The sequence below is a fragment of the Ochotona curzoniae genome, unplaced genomic scaffold, assembly GCF_017591425.1.
Source record: "Ochotona curzoniae isolate NIBS_2020 unplaced genomic scaffold, NIBS_Ocur_1.0 patch371, whole genome shotgun sequence".
Lineage (NCBI taxonomy): Eukaryota > Metazoa > Chordata > Mammalia > Lagomorpha > Ochotonidae > Ochotona > Ochotona curzoniae.
In genome coordinates this window covers 210,519-222,699 of record NW_024466941.1, presented here as the reverse complement: position 1 = coordinate 222,699, position 12,181 = coordinate 210,519, and the positions used below count along the sequence as shown (strand labels likewise).

Sequence of the window (12,181 nt, the reverse complement as noted above, 5' to 3'; positions counted from 1 at the left end):
TTTGAGTGCCAATAACTCAGAGTTTTGACAGCTATCACACCTCCCCTTGGAGAGGAACACCCATCCCTCAGATTACAAATGCAATAACATGCATAGCAGAAAATGTGTAAGTGACAAAACTGAAGGGGGGCATAACTTGCCACTCAGCAATAATCAGTATCACCATATTGATGAATTTTCTTCCAATTTTTCTCCTGTCTTGGATGGACCACATGTATATTATGTTTGTATTTAGTCCCTTATGCAGCCAGAAGCAGGTCTATTTATTTCAGACTGTATTACTGCCTTGGCTTTCTGATTTATTTTTTAGCTTTTGCTTTCCTCAAAGTTCGGCAGTAGCAATTGACTTAGCATCTCTTATAATTAGTTCATGATTCTACAAGGCATGTTGCTGGACTGGCTTTCTTTCCCTTTGTTTTTGATGCTTCTGTTGCTTTTCTGTAAGAGTTCAAGGAAAGGAGGCTCCTCCCTGGTTTATTCAGTCAACGAAAATCCTACAAGTCCTCCTGCCCTGGTGCTCTGAGGTGCTGAAGAAGGCACCTCACTGGCCTCATCTGTGCTTTCCGTGGCGGCTGTCGTCATGTGCTCCAAGCTTCAGCTCCAGCTGACTAGCCTTGCCCCTGCTGCAGAGTGCACACACCCTGCTCCCCACCCATAGAGTGCTGGAGTCACGGCAGGCCTCTCTGAGCCTCTTGCAGCTGCACTGCAGCAGGCCAGCAGCTCTTGGAGAGAAACAGCTGTGCAGACACACTTCACAAGCCTCTCACCCAGCAAGTTTCAGGGAAGCCAAGTCCCCATCCTAGCCAAGGCAGCTACCAACCCACAGGACACCTTGGAGCACAGTAGCTGGCGGACGGGGACCTTAGCCGGATGCAGCCACATAGGATAATACTCTGACAAGGGGTGGGGGGAGGCAGGCATCCATGGGCGGGCTGTTCCCTCATGCCAGATACAGCCTGTATAATTACAGGACATGCCCACCACCACATCCACCACCTGCCAGGCTGTTGCCTTCTCAAGGCAGGTCCTTTTCATGGCAACAGGGAATTGAGGACTTGAGAGACAGACAGACCTGCAGGCCAAGCCCATTAAGGTGTGGCTTTGGGTGGCTGTGGGTGGCTCTAGGCAATGCTTGAGTTTTGGGAACTATATAGGACACTTTTGAGATGTAAGTCAGAGTGGTGGCCTGGGTTTGATGCAATGCCAGGGCTCTGGGTAAACAGGTTGGGAACACAGAGGCCATTCGGGATACAAAAGAAGCACCAACATGCCAGACTTATTTGCATTCAGTGTGCAGGTCATCTTGCTCTGATGGTGTGTGAGGCGGGAGGGGCAGACAGCACCCACAGGCCACTGAGCTCCCCTTTGGCCACTAGGTCTTCTGGGCAGTGGCCCCAGTGGCTCAGGGTGACCCTTACCTTCTGTCTTGATCCTCAGAGCTGTCCTGACCAGGGCAAACAGGGTGGCATTGAACATGACCGTCCCATCGCTGTTCAGAGGCATGTTCATGGAAACCAGGCGCTGGAGGGAGATGGGGCGAAAACTGGTGACCACAGCAGATGACTTCGAAAGAGCATAAAGCATGTAGGGAAGTACTAGGAGGGGACATCACAACTCAGGCAGGGGGGAAGCTTGGGTCCAACTGAAATTTCTTCATGAAACCAAACCTCTATAATGTAAATCATGGTTCAGCCATACCCTTTCCATTAGCCCCAGGTGTCCTGGTCTATCTCCCTTAATACCACATGTCCTTGCCTGCCTTATAGCAAAAGGAAATTCACTGATTTAAGAGAGTGATCCCCAGGGGTCATTTGCTTCTCCAATAGATAAGAACCTTAATGGCCAGTATTATCTGGAAGGAAATCCTGGAAGAACCACCCCCTATGGGCCGGGGCCCACTGCACCATCGTTATTTTCTAAAGATCACAGGATTGCTGACCAATCAGGAACTTTGCGCGTACACACCTCTGAGTCTCAATCTTCAGTCTGTAAGAGCCTTTACCTCAGCCTACCCAGGAAGTCCAGGGATGAAGCAATAGCTGTCCAGATCCTTGCTCTGCCCACTGTAGTGAAGACCTACTTTCTTCTACCACCGTGCCACTGACTGGCTCTCTGTGGCCCAGGTTGAGAGTTCTACAACACTGCCTCCAACCAGTTTGGGATTGTTCAGCAAAATCCAGAGCCTTTTCTAGGGAGTAGCTCGGCTAGGGCAGGGATGGTATGCACCCTCATTAGAAACTGTCTCCCACCGAACAAAGGTACGCCTACCCCGTCTTCCACCCTGATCACCGTAAAGTTGCATGGCAGGCTTTGCTGGGTACCTGCCTTCCAGGCAGTATTCATTGAAAGTCCAGGTAAGAGAAGCTTGTAGAGGCCCACTCACTGGCAATGCACTGACTCTGCCTTCTGCTTCTGAACAAATGCACCTCTATACCTGGCCGAACACGACTGTCTCCCCCTCCTTTCTCACCCCCAGCTAAACTTCTATTGGAAGATGCTACAACAGGTGCCACAGCACACACTGTGGTTGTGGGGAGGGAGGCCCTGCAAGAAGCTCATCGTAGCATCCCTGCTAATGGTGTAGTTGAGGAAACTACAGGTTAGATCCATAGCAACCTCTTCTTGGTCCTAGAATCGGGAAAGCTTCTGTTTTCAAGTGGATGATGTACAGAACTGAATCTTTCTGTCATGTTTTTATTTCTCCAGAATTCCCTGTCCTTACCCCCCAATCTTTGGAGGCTCATTCCTGTTCCAAGAGTAGGTGTAGACGGGTGATAAAGGGAAGGACAGTTGGATGGGGATGCTCTCCTTCAGGGCTGTGCTACACACCGTTAGAGAGGGGGGTCTCACTCCCAGGGCAAAGCAGATATGTCTAAATACAGGGGTGTTTGTTTGAACCCTTTTGGGTCTGGACTCACTTAGGAATCTGATAAAAGTGGAAGAGCCCCCGTCTAGTAAGGCAGTTGGGTGTTTTACTGCAGATGCCCAAAGCCAATACGTGGTTCTCTGAGGGTGGAGAAATCCCAAAGCCTGTTCCAATGACTAGGAGACTGCTGCTGAAGTGTGGACATGCCCCAAATGCCCACATGCCCTTGGTGCCCCACGGGGACCTTGTTTCCCATATGTTACTGGCACCCAGCTGGTGGAAAGTTGATCTAATCATAAGGCTGAGAGGCGGTGTCCTGAGAGGTGATTGGATTGGCAGTCGCTGGGTGGGGTCCATGACCCAGTGATGGTGGCTTTAGGAAGAGACATAGGCAGTCTACTGTATGCTCCCTCTTGCCATGTGACGTTCTGCATTGCCCTGAGTCTCTGTCAGCAAGCACACTTTCTCCCGATGCCGAACCAACAGGGCCATCCAGGCTAGGACCACAAGCCTCCAAAACCTGAGCCGAAATACACCCCTCTCCTTTGCAAACAGCCTGAGCTGCATCTACTGTTGGAGTAGCAGAAACTGACCAGTCCACCCAACACACCCAGTGACAGCTTTGTTCATGACTGGGTACACAGTTCACTTAGACTTGGACAATCGCTCTGTTTTTCCTCTGTTGAGTCCAGAAGGACCCTTCAAACCTAACTTAGTCCAGACTAGCTTCTTTAGTTCCATATACTTTTATAGGGGTCACAAGACCAATAAATGTGTTGCATCCCACAGTTTCTCTTTCTGCTGCCCATGAACTCAGGTTGTCTCTTACTTTGCAAGCCACACGGTGAGGGCACAGCTTCCCGAAGCCCAGTGGGGGCTGAATCCGCCGCAGGAGGGTCACCACATCCAAGTGTTTGATGCGACCCCTACAAAGGGAAGGAGGGAAGAGGAGGAGCCATCAGAAGACCATGGGACCTGCCAGCAGAAGGACTCAAGCATCCCTGAGGGGTAGGGACCCACCTCTAAGGAGAACGCTGTATGATGTTGCCATATTGGCCAGCACCATGTAGAACTGAATGGCAAAACTCCCAAACCAATACACATACTTAGGTGATCATAAACAACCTCGTGTCGGTGCTATGTTCAAGGTGGAGGGGATTTTAGAAGTGGAATTAGGACACAACACGGTAGCCTAATGGCTAAAATCCTTGCCTTGCATGTGCTGGGATCCCATATGGGCACCAGTTCATGTCTCAGCAGCCCCACTTTCCATCCAGCTCCCTGCCTGTGGTCTGGGAAGGCAGTAGAGGATGGCCCAAAGCCTTGGGACCCTGCACCTGCACTCGCTCTTGCAGTGGCTCGGGGCTCCTTGCTTTGGATTGGCTCAGCATGGGCCATTGTGGCTGCTGGGGGATTGAATTAATGGATGGAAGATCTTCCTCTCCGACTCTCTTCCTCTTTGTATGTCTGAATTTCCAATAAAAATAAAATATCTCCCTAAAAAAAAGTGCAATTAAAAGCTCAATAGGCACTTGCTGCTTCTATTATCTAACTATACAGTTACATGGTGCTTCATGAGTGTGAATCAAAAGTGATTGGGTATGAGGGTGTTTTCAGACCCTAGACAAGCATAGAACAGATATGTTACATGACTCATGAAGGTGTCACATTCTGATAAACCCATCATTAGTAGAAAATACTGTGAATCAACAACGCACTCAACACCCTGAGCCTAAAAATATCACTTAGCAAAGGGAGTGCGCAGTGTACTACTCCCAGCAGTTAGAGAGCACGATGCTGCTGGGCGCTACACTCAGTGTTGCTGCCCCGCACTGAAGAAGGGATTGCCTGTTGCTGACTTAAGGAAACACACTCACTTGAACTTCGAAGTATGTTCCCTACCCAACAGGCATATATTTTCACATCAGCATAAACTGAAAAAAAAAAAAATCTGAAATCAAGCCATGGGAAACTAGAGCCCATCTGTACTTAGCACACATTCCTGCCACCAGGAGCTCCTATCCACCTGCTCCAGTGAGAGCGACAGAAGTTCTTCAGGTTAAGTCCAAGGTGCTTGGGCCCTGACCCTTCACACCACGATCTGGTGCAGTTCAGGTTTCTGATGGAACTGGCAGGTCTGGTCTTTCGGTGTACCCTCTCAGCTTGGGGGATCAGGCTGCCCTCTGAGCACTCACTTGGCTTCAGGATCATACTCTGCCCAGATTCTTTTAAATTCATCCAGATGGTGAGGACCAAGGATCGACCAGTCCCTTGTCAGGTAGTCAAAGTTGTCCATGATGACGGCTACAAAGAGGTTGATGATCTGCAGAAAACAGTATAGTGAGGCTCTCCAAGAGGGCTTTCCCATTCCCTGGTCACTTGACGCCACTTCACCAGCCAGTGTTCATGCAAAGTGGAATAGCAAAAATATCTAAATCCCAGAACCATGTCACTATTTCAACACCAGCTCCTAGATCTTGGGTCTCTTTCAAAAATTAAAATGGATCTATAGCTCCCCTGAGAATAATATGGCATAAGCCCATATGTAGGCCGGAAATGTCCCTTATATCACACTGCCTGGGGTGGGCTACCATCCTTCCCTAAGGACTCAACAGCATTACAGAAGAGAGTAAGTTCCCTTCTGGCCTCCACACATCCCCTTTGTCCTCTGGGACAATGTCAAGAGTGGACAGAAAGAACATGGGCGAACTCCCTCTGGCCCAGGACATCCTCTCTGTATCTTGATGTGGTTGCGCATGCCTAGTAACTTCCTTTTCCCAAATCAGGTTCTATGACTAAGCGCCTGGGCTGCGCCCGCGGCTGCCAAATCCCTCCTTGGCTTACCAGGAAGGCACAAAGCATGTAGAAGCTGATGAAGTAGAAGACGGCGAAGCTGCTGCCACAGGGCGTCTCCCCTTCTGTACTGTTGTGGGGCTCAGACTCAGGGGCACACTTCTTGCCTGGCATGCAGGCCAGCATGATGTCCTGCCAGGCTTCCCCCGTGGCACACCTGGGGGAGAGGCGAGATGAAGCCAAGACCCATGGAATCAACATCTTAGATGCAGTTGGAGTACCCTCCATACAGGGAATTACTGGATATGTGTGGTGTTTATCACTCTGATTGCTCACAAAAGCTGAAAATATAGGAAGCATTATTCTGAATGTTCAGAAGCTGTGTATAAACATCATTCCTTTCCTAAAACTCACTCTTTATCAATGTTTTAGTAGCTCCAGTATATTCCTGTTGACTGCTGTGTGAATATTCACTCTATGAACATACTACTAAGACAATTCAGGGTGAGCATTTGGCCTAGTGGTGAACATGGATGAATCCTACAACAGATAACCAAGGCTTGACAGTGACCTCCACCTCGTGACTCCAGCTTCCTGCCAATGCCGACCCTGGGAAGCAGTGATTGTGGGTGAAAGGACTGGGTTCCTGCCACCCACTAGAGGCCTGAATTCAGTTCCTGGCTCTCAAGTGATGGGTTAATCCACTCTGCTCCAATACCTGCCACCCACCTTTTCTATTACAAATAACACTGAAATAAACATGCAAATCCACACTTCGGGTATCTGCTTAGAAGTGCCTTTGCCAGTTGAAAGTGCAAGTATCTTCACTGGTAGTAGGCCTTTCTTCTCTCCAAGTGTTTGTTCAATTTAGATTCCTACCATCAACTTGGTATTTTGTAGTGAATTCTAAAAAATGCCACTCAGTGTGTTCAATACTATTTCATGGATGTTTTCAAATGAATTGAGAATTTGAGTTTTCTTTTCAGTTAAATTGCGTGTTCACATTTTTGCTTGCTTGATTCCAGGTTATTGGTTTTTTGTTGTTGTTGATTTGTAAGATCCTTTCCGTATTCCTTACAGATCCCGTTCTTGGTGTTAATATGCGTTACAAGTATCTTCCAGTCTGTGGCTTGCCTCTTGTCTGTTTGTAGTGTATTTTGATGAATGCTCTTTTGCATCTCATCTAAAAGAACCCTTCAGGCATTGTGGTGCAGCCTGTTGAGCTTAGCCTTCCTTAAGAGTGCCTGTCCTAGAGTACTCTGCTCTTGGTGAGTTCCCTGCTAATGCACCCGGAAAGGCAATGTAAGCTGATGACTCAAGTGCTTGGGCTCCTCCACCCTTGGGGAGACCTGAATGGAGTTTTGGATTCTTAGCTTCAGCCTGACCCAGCTCCAGCCATTGTAACTATTTGGGAAAATTCTCTCTCCCTGCCTCTATCTCTACTTTCCCTTCAGTCTGCAATTCTGCCCTTCAAATAAAATAAATAATACATTAAAAAAAAATCTCTCCTTATTTATTCTAGGTCATAGATACTAACCTCTATGCTTTTCAAAAGGTTCCGAAGTTTTATTTTTCACAATAACTCACAGAATTTATTCTGTGTTCCACATCAGTGATAATTATGCTTTCATCTTTCTGTGTAATAAATTTTCCTCATACTATTCATCAAATAGTACACCTTTACCTGCTGACCTGAGATACCTACTACATGGACTATTTGTATGTCCCACTATTTGTACTGTCCCACTTACTATACCTTTTTTAAAAAAATATTTTTATTTTACATTTACAATCAATTTTATTTTGTACAGCTAAGGAACAACATAATATTTTCCAATATATTTGAATATATGATTACTAATATAGTAAAGCAAATTAAGATATCCATCCTGGTACTCCTCCCTTTGGATGGCAAGAGCAGCTTACACAAACTCATGTCATGGAAATTTCCAATATTATATAATAACAGAGGAGAGCTTAAATACCACCCAAATTCCTAAGTTTCTGTCTATAGCCATACACTTCTCTTCTGAAGTCTTAATCTAGAAATCGAAATATAAATTTCAAATTCAACATTGCCAAAATGTAATTTTTAATTTTCATTTTGAGGTGTATCGGTAACTTGTTTTTTAAGTTTTTAAAAATTATTTTCCATCATACGGTTCTGTAGGTATGGGAATTCTCTCCTTTCTCTTCCTCTGACACTATGAGTCAAAGAAGTCTTCAATAAAATTTTTTGGTTCCCCCAAAACACATCTCATGAGAAAAAAAAATCTCATCTCTATGTATCTATTCTGCTACAATTAAAATGGCCTAATTTAAAGGTTGTGTCCGTGTGTTACTAATGGGGAAGAGCCAGCATTGATGTCTTATATACAGGCCAACTGAATGTTCTTTCTGGTTTTAATTTATCTATAGCTCCTCTTTTGTATTCTGCAAATGCAATCAGATTTTTGTCATGTAATCTTGTCTTCTCTCTCCAATTCTTATCCTTTGATGATAAAACTAACAGTAGGATGTTGTTTATATCATGGGTATAGTATTATCATATTAGTTGTGTTTTTCGATTGATTTGCACGAGTCATCAATGGCAGCCATTCATGTTCATATGTGTAATTTGCTAGTCTCTCTCCGTGGTGTTCCTCTGTGCTGCTGAACAGGGAGGTGTTCCCTGCAGAGCTCAGGCAGCACAGGGCTGATCATGGGAGGCTCCACAAGGGAGCCTATTGGATCTTGGGTCTTCTGGGAGATGGAAACTTTGATCATCCCTTCAATTCAAATTTATTCTTAAGATTTTGATGGTTCGTATTTTCCTACACCAAAAGGTTTTAAAATGTATTGCATAAATGAATCCATATAATGCTCTCTTTTCTGTAATTTTCTTTGAACTCTCTGGCAGAGAGAGAAAGAGAGAATATCTCTATTTTCTGGTTCACTCCCCAAATGCCTGCAATGAGCACAGCTGGGACAGATTGAAGGACATAGTGGGGAACTCGGTCTGTGCTCCAGGACTCAGAACACACCTGCTTGAACCCACACTACTGCCTACCAGGATCTGCATTAGCGGAAAGATGGAGGCAGGACCTGGAGCCAAAGATTGAATCCCAAGATTGAAAGGTCTCTGGTAGGCTAAATACCTATCACAGGGTTATTATTGTTGTTGTTGTTATTAGTTTGTACTTATGGTCTGATCCTATTTATTTGCTACTCGTAGAAAATCTTAGCTCTGGCTGGACTCCGACTAGAGGCCAAGGTTCTCATAGCACACAGCCTCTATCTCTTGGTAGTCTGTCCCTGGCATTTGCCTTTGGTTCCCATTCTCTGTGCCACACGTTGAGCACATCCTTTGGCCTCTTGATCTCCACATGTTGTTTCTCAGAGCATGCGGCTGCTTTGGTTGCAGGATTCATGCGGTAACAAGACATGGAGACATGCATGCATTGGTCTTGGGATTCTCACCATTCTTGTCTAGGGGGCTTTGCACAACATTTTGGGGGGAACCTGACAATTCTGAGGGTTAGCTTTGGACCCCAGGTGAGAAGGGGCCACTCAATCCAGGAATATCCTCAAGCTGTTATCTTTACAATAACAGAACCGAGAAAACTAGGATTCATCACACAACTGTTCTTTGTTCAGTTTTCCCAAGTGTAACAATAAGTGTCCCTTACCCAGCAGCAGGTGCATTCAGTCATGCTACATAGGGAAGCCTCATCTGTCACCCATTTTATGACATCCATTCTTTGCCCAGAGTGTCAGCAGCAAGCTCACGATCACATAACATCTCAAATAAGTGAGTAAGTATAGTTCAGAGTTGGTGCTCACAGTCCCCTGCCCTGAGTTCCTGGTATCTGCTTATCTCTAGGGTGTCACAAAATAAAAGAAATATGATTCTCTCAGCTACATTCTAACTACAAGGACTTCTGCAGTTCCACTGTTATCTTTTGTCCAAGTTGGAGTTGAACAAAGTTTATTTATTTATCAATCTTTCCCAGGAAATAAACTTTAAAGTTTATTGATGGACTCTTTGTTCCACATGTGGATTAGGTTATTGTTTTAAAATTTTAAAAGCATCCCCTTATACTTTGGGGCTATTTTGTGCTTCAATATTTACTGGCCAATTTCTCTTAAAACATTTAGTTATTAGATGAATTTGGGGTTCTGTTTCTTTGGAATTTATTGGCTTATCTTATATACTTAAGACAGAGTGCTCCTACTCTCTCATTTCTAAGCGTTTTGTGGTTTCAGCTTTGATTTATTTAAAAGAGTGACTTAAATATTTTAAGGACATGGATTTGTAGAGGCTATTGTTGTTATAGTTAATTTCTAAATTTATTATATTGAGTCAGAGAATTTTCAGAGTTTACCAAATTTTTGTCATGACTTAAGTTCTGGCTCAATTTTGTGAATATTTCTGAGTGCTCAAAAGTGTGGAATATTTTTTTGCCATTTATTGAGTACAAATCTGTTAGAGTAAGTTATTTCAGCATGCTTTTTATGTATTCTTTATCCTTTCTTCTATTTTTGTAATTTTATCTTTTTAAAGGTTTATTTACTTGAAAGGCAGAGTTATAGATAAAGAAGGAGAGAGAGAGAGGAGAGAGATCTACATGCTAGTTCATGCCTTGAAAAACGACAGTGGACAGGATCCCCCACTTGACAATTACTTACACTGATCATAAACTAAAATTGATGCGTTTAAACTGCTCAGCATAACTTTACAAGTTCTTTACTTATGCATCTTGTACATTCTGTTTCACTCTGCATTTTTGAAAGCGTGTTGTTGTATAACTGCTCCGAGGAAAGGTTATATGAGGAAATACCTTTCTTGTTCTTAAAGTTTTGCGAATGTCTATATTTTGCTTTGCTACTTGAATGCTGATTTGATTGCAAGTAGGAGTCTAGGTTCAAAAATACATTTTCCTCACCATTTTGAACATATTATCCCATTGTTTTCTAGCACATATTTTTTGTGGATGAAAAATCTGACATTAATTTATACTGTTGAAAGCAATTCAATTTTTTTTTCTCTTTTGGCAACTACTGTAGAATCGACTGTCTTTTCTCTATTGCATATTCTTTTCTTAAAAATATATATTTAATTGTTGGGGGGTAGGGGCTTCCATCTGCTGATTCATTCCCCAAATACCTATGGTGCTCAGGACTGGGCTAGGCCAAAGGCGGGAACCAGGAATTCCATCCAGGGCTCCCACAAGGATTTCAGGGAAACCAACATTTGAGCTATCCCTTCACACACAGGAAGCTAGAGTCAAAAGTCAAACCTGGACAGTGTGGTATTTGAATGTCCGCATCCCACAGGGTATTTTAAGCGCTGTGACATTCTGCTGCTGCCATATGCTCCTGTTTCGTTTGTTGAAGCATCAACTGGCTAGATGTACAGCTATGCCTCTGGAATCTAGTTTGTTAACATTAGCTGTGTCTGCTTTTCTGTAGCACACACCATTCTCACTCCTGTAGCTTTGCAGTAGATTTTGAAGCTGGGTAGTATTACTTTCAATTTCTTTTCAAGATTGCTTTAGCTACTTGGGGGGATCTTAGGAGGTTCTATAGGAATTTTTTCATGTGTATTTTGTATCCTTTATCAGTTCTACCTAATTTTTTTCCAGTCAAGTCTTTGTGGTTTCCTATATAGAAAACCTTTACAGAGATAACTCACTCCTTCCTTTCCTGTTCGGATGCCTTTTATTAATTCATTTATTTTTACTTGTTTATTTGTTCTGACGAGAATGTCCAGTTGTGTGTTACACAGCGGCAGTGACAATGGCCATGATTGTCCAGTTTCTGATCTTGGCGGATGAGCGGTCCACTCCTCCCTGAATCTGATCCCTGCTGGGGTTTACAAGATGTGGCCTGTATTGTCTGAGATCCACTCATTCTCTGCCTCATTTGCCAAGTGTCTTTTTTATGAACGAATGCTGCATTTCATCAAATGAAATGTGTCTATGAGACACTCACATAGTTTTTTAATTAATGTGCCACATCACCTTTGTTGTTTGTGTGTGTGTGTGTGGTGAAGCATCCTTGTGTACCTTGCATCAATTTTGTTTCTTCAGTTCTTGTTGGTTGAGGATTTCTGTATCTGTATTCATCAGAGACTGCAATTTCCCATGGGAGCCTCATCTGATTTGCCATCAGATTCATGCTGGTCTCAAAGGCACCCATTCTTCTATGTTTATGATTGCTTCCTCTTTGGAAGCTTGTAGCAAACTGTCTATTCCTGTCATCAAAAAGTCACCATACTGTGTCCTTGTAAGAGTTTTTGAGTTAATGTGCGCTGCATTTCGCAGGTCATCGCAATCTGCAACTTTATATATTTATTGGAAAGTTTATTTTATCATTCCTTTATTTTGTATTCTTTGTTTCTTTTGTTAACTAGGTTAGGAATTTCTATTACAAAGAGATTTTTCTGGCAACCAGCTCGATGCTGTAGTGATTAAGGTCCTCGCCTTGAACGCCTGGGATCCCGTATGGGCGCCAGTTCTAATCCCGGCAGCCCGGCTTCCC

The 12,181-nt window shown here is 44.1% G+C and overlaps 1 protein-coding gene across 25 annotated transcripts in view; it reads right to left on the bottom strand.

Moving 5' to 3' along the window:
• LOC121167446 (voltage-dependent L-type calcium channel subunit alpha-1C) overlaps positions 1 to 12,181 on the bottom strand; it is a 206,167-nt gene that overhangs the window by 17,637 nt on the left and 176,349 nt on the right. For 19 of the 25 annotated variants that reach the window (XM_040996844.1, XM_040996845.1, XM_040996850.1 and 16 more), the window contains 4 exons: positions 5,711 to 5,876; positions 5,062 to 5,189; positions 3,696 to 3,792; positions 1,419 to 1,521 (listed from right to left, as the gene is read on the bottom strand). In XM_040996844.1, coding sequence (XP_040852778.1) covers positions 1,419 to 1,521; positions 3,696 to 3,792; positions 5,062 to 5,189; positions 5,711 to 5,876 — 494 coding nt within the window. Of the gene's footprint in view, positions 1 to 1,370; positions 1,522 to 3,695; positions 3,793 to 5,061; positions 5,190 to 5,710; positions 5,877 to 12,181 lie in introns of all 25 variants that reach the window. The other 6 variants (XM_040996855.1, XM_040996853.1, XM_040996867.1 and 3 more) reach the window with 1 other exon arrangement.